The 6,950-nt window shown below is 47.0% G+C and overlaps 1 protein-coding gene across 1 annotated transcript; it reads left to right on the top strand.

Annotated features, from left to right (window-relative positions):
• The first annotated feature begins 624 nt into the window (after nucleotides 1–624).
• On the top strand, nucleotides 625–6,131 carry ilkap (integrin-linked kinase-associated serine/threonine phosphatase). The gene is made up of 10 exons (XM_085371118.1): nucleotides 625–900; nucleotides 1,766–1,903; nucleotides 2,031–2,148; nucleotides 2,231–2,337; nucleotides 2,698–2,791; nucleotides 2,872–2,959; nucleotides 3,044–3,174; nucleotides 3,247–3,366; nucleotides 3,678–3,759; nucleotides 5,916–6,131. Exons 1-10 carry the CDS (start codon nucleotides 858–860, stop codon nucleotides 6,054–6,056), a joined length of 1,062 nt encoding a protein of 353 aa, XP_085227244.1. The 5' UTR covers nucleotides 625–857; the 3' UTR covers nucleotides 6,057–6,131.
• Nucleotides 6,132–6,950: the final 819 nt, after the last annotated feature.

Below are 6,950 nucleotides of genomic sequence, written 5' to 3'. Positions count from 1 at the left end.
GATTGACAGACCCATGAGGTTATCCTCACTTACTTAAGTTAAGATCAGATTAAGATCTGACCGGGGAGTTTCCTGACTATGGATCCAAAACACTGATCTGTAACGTGGACAGCTGCAGGAGTTATGGATGGACTGGTTCTTATTTACTCTCTAGTCAAGCACTCAAAGCACTTTATACAGCACGCCGCATTCACACAGGCACATTTGCTTTTCCCAACTTAGTGCTTTCCAGCATTCACACTCCGATGGATGCATCAATATCTTGCCCAAGGATCTTTGGCTGGTGCAGTCAGGGATAGACCACCAACCTTCTGATTAGCAGACGAATACACACTCCCTGCTGATCCACAGAACACTGTAAATACAGTAAATTCTGATGTTTGTGAATGCTCTTTATTATTTCACAGAAACATGTAAAACATAATTAAATAAAACCTAATGTAGCAAAATATGTGCAACTGCTAAAACTTTAGGTCCTTATTGCGGGTTAAACGTAACGATGCTATGGAAACGAAGTTGTCTTTTTTAGAGCTTCCTTCACAGACTTCCGGACATTTGCAGCTCGGATAATTTGAAGCTTTTGTTTTGAAAGCAGCGGCCGGAAGTAGGTTGTGTGTAGCCGTGTGTTGCTAATGCAGGGCTAGCTCTGAGGCTGCAGATGAAGAACAGTTCCTGCTGCAAAAGAAGCGACAGCGGGTCTTTAGCACAGTTTGGCCCGCTTTAATAATCGTGTCGGTTTAACACGAACTGGGTCAGCTCACACACCCTGACACGGACACCCGGACACGGAGAGCTGGGGGCAGGAGTGGCGGTTCGCTCAGGTATCCGGGTTCGTTAGCTTGTTGCGGGGCAGCGGGATGGATCTGTTCGACGATCTGCCGGAACCGACTCAGACCTCCGGTGAGTTAACGGGAAGGTTTGACGTTAGCAGCAGGGCTAAGGCTCCATCACAGAGCCGAGTGAGCTAACGTTAGCGTTACTGCTGCGGGAGCCGTGCTTCAGTTCACACCCCACAGACATGACTGATCGATTACGCATCGATTCATCGGTCAGCAGCTGCAGGTTTCATTAGCTCAGCGACAGTTTTTCACCTCTAAAATGTGAAATCTGACTGTGTAAAAACACTAAATAGTCAGCAAAGCACCGGGAAAATGAAAAGTGACGTATTTCCTTCCATAACGTGGTTGTAATGAATTACATTTTTTTCTAAAACTCGATATATCCGCGTAAACTCGCAGTTATTGATCTCTTTGATTATTAATAACTGGTATCAGTGAGGAACAGCCAGACAGGCTGTCTCTGAATCATCACCATCTTATCATCTCACCCCCCCCCCCTCTGCATGTACGTTCCTCTGCACATGCGCAGACCATCTCACCCTTAGATGCTCCTGGCCTCACTTTCCATATCAGTCACGGCTCTTTACCGTTCCTGCTCTCACCTCCACACTCCTACCTTTCTTTCTGTCTGGCTGCCCTCAAACACACCTTCCTCCTCCTCTTCCTCCTCCTCCATCTTTATCCAGCAGGAGGATGTTTTCCACCAGCACCCTTTGCAAACGGACAAAAACCCGTAGCTGGTGCTCCTAAACAGGTCTATGAATTCAATAAAAGTATAAAGAAAAGTGTGAAATTCCACGAGCTGAGATGTGGAGTGTTTGATTTTGGTGATGTTAGACTGATGAATGCAGGAACAAACGCAGGTAAATGGCGAGGGTTGTGTCAGGAAGGACATCGGGCTAATGTTTGATGCGATTCCTCCTCAGGTCCTGCTCTAGCACCGCTCACAACTCCACCCCCAACCACCAGAGAAGAAGAGGAGGAGGAGAAAAGGTTGAAACGGAAACGAGATGAAGCACACAGGGAGGAGGAGGAGGAGGAGGTCAAGAAAGTTTGCAAAGAAGGTCTTCAGCTGTTCCACCACAATGTTTGTTTGCTTCTTTTCCTCCAATCAGACGCGAGCACACGTGAATACGACTCGCAGAGGCGAGGGCGGACGCCGCCGGTCTCACGCTCTCTTTGTGTGTCTAGGCCTCCCAGTGCTCAGAGGATACGTGGCGGCGAGGCGTGGCGAGCGCGAGGAGATGCAGGACGCTCACGTGCTGCTGCCGGACATGAGCGGCTGTCTGTCCACGCTGCCAGGAAACGTGTAAGAGGAAGTCACGCCCACCAATCATGATCGGTCACAGCTCCTCCGTGTGGTCTCTCTGACGTCGTGTCTTTGTCTGCAGGTCCCGAGTTTCGTATTTCGCCGTGTTCGACGGCCATGGCGGCGCTCGAGCCTCTGGATTCGCCGCTGAGAACCTCCATCACACTCTCGCCAAGAAGTTCCCCACAGGTGAGTTTCCTCCACGCTGTTCACGACCCGCAGTGGTCAATCCCCCCTCGCTCTTATTTTGAAAGTCCAGTTGCTGCTGTCTCCTGTTTCCCTGCTCGCTGTGCGGTCATAGACGTGATTGGATGGATGATGGATGAGGCAGCTGCTTGTTTTAATGCCGCAGTAATAATAGTGATGTTAAAACTGACATAAATCATGTTTAATTATTAGAAGATTTAAACTGCTTTAATATCACGTCATGTCCACAAGAGGGCGCAGTAGTCCAGAGAGACCCAGAGTCATCTGTAAGTTTACTTTGACATAAACGTGCGAGAGAGCCGTGGTGCCTTCTCATTGGTTAAAGCACGTCGTCTCTTTCAGGAGATGCTGAAAACGCAGACAAGCTGATTAAGAGGTGTCTCCTGGACACGTTCAAGCAGACCGACGAAGACTTCCTGAAGAAGGCCTCGAGCCAGTAAGACTCTGAGCGCCAGTGTGCCGCAGCTGTTTTTAAATGTGGAGCAGGAAAAGTTGACGAGCTGTTTGTGTGGACAGGAAACCGGCGTGGAAGGACGGCTCCACGGCCACCTGCGTGCTGGTGGTGGACGACATGGTGTACGTGGCCAACCTGGGAGACAGCAGGGTGAGCCGGCGTTTCTTCACCTCCACCTGCGCTTCTTTTTCTTCCTGTCTTAAGCTTCCTGCTGCGCCATTTCCGTGTCTGCAGGCAGTCATGTGTCGGATGGAGGCGGCGGCAGACGGACAGAGGAGGTCGCTGACTCTGGCGCTCAGTAAGGAGCACAACCCGACCATCTACGAGGAGAGGATGAGGATCCAGAGAGCCGGCGGCACCGTCAGGTCCGAATCCTTACCGTCCTCCACCAGCGCCTCTTGGCCTCAGCTAACGGTGATGTGTTCGTGTCTCCGCAGGGATGGCCGCGTGCTCGGTGTCCTGGAGGTGTCTCGCTCCATCGGGGACGGTCAGTACAAACGCTGTGGCGTCATTTCGACCCCTGACCTGAGGAGGTGTCAGCTCACGCCCAATGACAGGTAAGGAGAGACCAAAAGGTGCTCCACGAATGTAGAAACAGAATCGTGACGTTTAAAACAGCCTGGTCTGTGTACCTGAGCTCACCTGAGCATCAGTGTAGTGACAGTGAAGGTGGAGCTACATCAGTGCACAGCCCGTTGGCGCCAATGAGAGAGTGATGGAGAGTTCACTAACTAGAAATAAAACGTGTTTAATACATAAGATGCTGCACAGTAGAAACAGCTGGAAACAGCTGGATTTGGACCTAAACAGCTTTGGTTTGCTGTGATCTGGGAGGCAGGTGTGTGAGCACTGTCCCTGCTCTCTGCAGGTTCCTCATCCTGGCCTGTGACGGCCTGTTCAAAGTGTTCTCAGCCGACGAAGCCGTGAAGTTCGTCCTCGGCGTCCTCCAGGTATCAGCCCGTCCTCCTTAACACCAATCACAAGTCGCTGCATCAGCAGGAAGTGCGACGGATGAGTGTAACAAAATAAGAGCGCAGTTAGCGTGTCTGCAGATTAGCTTCATGTAACTTTGGATTGTTTTTCATCTGTGAGGGTGTAATCTGTCACCCAGGTAATCTAAGGAGCTCAGGAAGAAAAGCAACCGTTTCTTTACGTTTCATGAAGACGTTTGACCTCTCACTGTAGGATGGTGGAAGCTGGACCCTTAATCGAATCGAGGAGGGGGCCCAAGGGTCCATCTTTCACCATCTCACAGTGAGAGGTGAGACGTCTTCATGACACTTAAAGAAACAGTCGCTTTCCTTCCTGAGCTCCTTTAGGCTACATGTTCAATCGAGGCTCTGCTTCATAGTTTAGACTTATATGTACAGTGGGGCAAAAAAGTATTTAGTCAGCCACCGATTGTGCAAGTTCCCCCACTTAAAATGATGACAGAGGTCAGTAATTTGCACCAGAGGTACACTTCAACTGTGAGAGACAGAATATGAAAAAAAAATCCATGAATCCACATGGTAGGATTTGTAAAGAATTTATTGGTAAATCAGGGTGGCAAATAAGTATTTGGTCACCTCAAACAAGGAAAATCTCTGGCTCTCACAGACCTGTAACGTCTTCTGTAAGAAGCTTTTCTGTCCCCCACTCGTTACCTGTATGAATGGCACCTGTTTGAACTCATCATCTGTATAAAAGACACCTGTCCACAGCCTCAAACAGTCAGACTCCAAACTCCGCCATGGCCAAGACCAAAGAGCTTTCGAAGGACACCAGGAAAAGTATTGTAGACCTGCACCAGACTGGGAAGAGTGAATCTACAATAGGCAAGCAGCTTGGTGTGAAAAAATCAACTGTGGGAGCAATCATCAGAAAATGGAAGACATACAAGACCACTGATAATCTCCCTCGATCTGGGGCTCCACGCAAGATCTCATCCCGTGGGGTCAAAATGATCATGAGAACGGTGAGCAAAGATCCCAGAACCACACGGGGGGACCTGGTGAATGACCTGCAGAGAGCTGGGACCAAAGTAACAAAGGTCACCATCAGTAACACACTACAACGGCAGGGAATCAAATCCCGCAGTGCCAGACGTGTTCCGCTGCTGAAGCCAGTGCATGTCCAGGCCCGTCTGAAGTTTGCCAGAGAGCACATGGATGATACAGCAGAGGATTGGGAGAATGTCATGTGGTCAGATGAAACCAAAGTAGAACTTTTTGGTATAAACTCAACTCGTCGTGTTTGGAGGAAGAAGAATACTGAGTTGCATCCCAAGAACACCATACCTACTGTGAAGCATGGGGGTGGAAACATCATGCTATGGGGCTGTTTTTCTGCCAAGGGGACAGGACGACTGATCCGTGTTAAGGACAGAATGAATGGGGCCATGTATCGTGAGATTTTGAGCCAAAACCTCCTTCCATCAGTGAGAACTTTGAAGATGAAACGAGGCTGGGTCTTCCAACATGACAATGATCCAAAACACACCGCCCGGGCAACAAAGGAGTGGCTCCGTAAGAAGCATTTGAAAGTCCTGGAGTGGCCTAGCCAGTCTCCAGACCTCAACCCCATAGAAAATCTGTGGCGGGAGTTGAAAGTCCGTGTTGCTCGGCGACAGCCCCAAAACATCACTGCTCTCGAGAAGATCTGCATGGAGGAATGGGCCAAAATACCAGCTACTGTGTGTGCAAACCTGGTAAAGACCTATAGTAAACGTTTGACCTCTGTTATTGCCAACAAAGGTTATGTTACAAAGTATTGAGTTGTATTTTTGTTATTGACCAAATACTTATTTTCCACCCTGATTTACGAATAAATTCTTTACAAATCCTACCATGTGGATTCATGGATTTTTTTTTTCACATTCTGTCTCTCACAGTTGAAGTGTACCTCTGGTGCAAATTACTGACCTCTGTCATCATTTTAAGTGGGGGAACTTGCACAATCGGTGGCTGACTAAATACTTTTTTGCCCCACTGTATGTTTTAGAAAAAGAGACTGTATGCAAAAGATGGAGACACCCACTGCAACGTCACCCACTGGTTTTGGCCTTAATCCAGTTAAACATGTGAGTTCTGCTGGGTGACCTTCATCCTCCTCTTCATGCCTACAGGACGGGAGCAAAGAGAAGGGGGCGGGGCAGATGGAGGAGGAGCGGCGGTTCGAGGCCGCCTGTCAGCAGCTGGCAAGCGAGGCGGTCAGACGAGGCTGCGCTGACAACGTCACTGTGATCCTGGTTTCTATTGGCTACTGAACTCACCGTCCTCATCTTTGTTTCTGTGTTCTTGCTGCTGTAACGTCCGCTTCTTTTACAATAAAAAAAATTTATTTTCCGTCTCCATCAGCTGATTTGTCCCATCAGTGTTTGAATTTGTTAACTTTATTAACACAAACGGGACATAAAGAGGAAACGCATCAGACCGTGCAGCCCGATCATTAAACAACACAGCAGGGACAGGTTTTTTTCTTCTTCTGTGATGCAACAAAAAGTCCAGCTGGATGAAGAAAACATTTCAAATTCTAATTTTATTTGTCTCATGCACAGTATGATATGCAGTGAAATGCTTACACAACTGCTCGTGGCCTAAAGAAACAGAAAATTAAAGTTGAAAATAAAATAACTGTATAAACAAAATACACAGTATAGAAATATATAGGAATGTATGAAGAAATATAAATATATATATACAATAACGGCAACTGTACAGTATTAAGTGGAAATGAAGAACTATAATGTCCAGTGTTGTGCAATCCACATTTGTAAGTCTTTTGCAGTGCAAATATGCTTTTAGTGATGAAGTGATTCGATTAGATGTTCAATGTTTCATCATAACTTCTGATAAAAAGCTATGTACGCCATTTTTTCTGCCAATAAACAGGAAACGAAAGGTGAAATTATGCTGGTGAAAGTCAAACGTTTCACTTTGTTGGCCTCGAAAGATTACGTGCATTTTATTCCTCACAGAAGTCGGTTTGCAGCAGCGAAAAACACTGAAAACATGCAAACATCTTTTTTTAAAAGAGATTTGAAACTACAATTAATAAAAGAAAACTAATAACATAATTTTGTAGGGCTAAAATATATTTGTATAGTTTTTTTTTTTTAATATTTTGTCAATATATTTGTTCTAATCTGAATTTTAAAACA

This window comes from Diplotaxodon limnothrissa, linkage group LG14 (genome assembly GCF_057381915.1).
Source record: "Diplotaxodon limnothrissa isolate DT_005_m linkage group LG14, D_limnothrissa_male_GT1.1, whole genome shotgun sequence".
Classification (NCBI taxonomy): domain Eukaryota; kingdom Metazoa; phylum Chordata; class Actinopteri; order Cichliformes; family Cichlidae; genus Diplotaxodon; species Diplotaxodon limnothrissa.
This window is presented reverse-complemented; position numbering and strand designations above follow the sequence as displayed.

Bases quoted from the DNA above. Each gene is read 5' to 3' on its own strand.
- ilkap (XM_085371118.1), top strand. From the start codon at position 858: ATGGATCTGTTCGACGATCTGCCGGAACCGACTCAGACCTCCG. The intron at 1,904-2,030 runs GTCTTCAGCTGT...TTGTGTGTCTAG, and splicing joins CAAGAAAGTTTGCAAAGAAG to GCCTCCCAGTGCTCAGAGGA. The intron at 2,149-2,230 runs GTAAGAGGAAGT...CTTTGTCTGCAG, and splicing joins TCCACGCTGCCAGGAAACGT to GTCCCGAGTTTCGTATTTCG.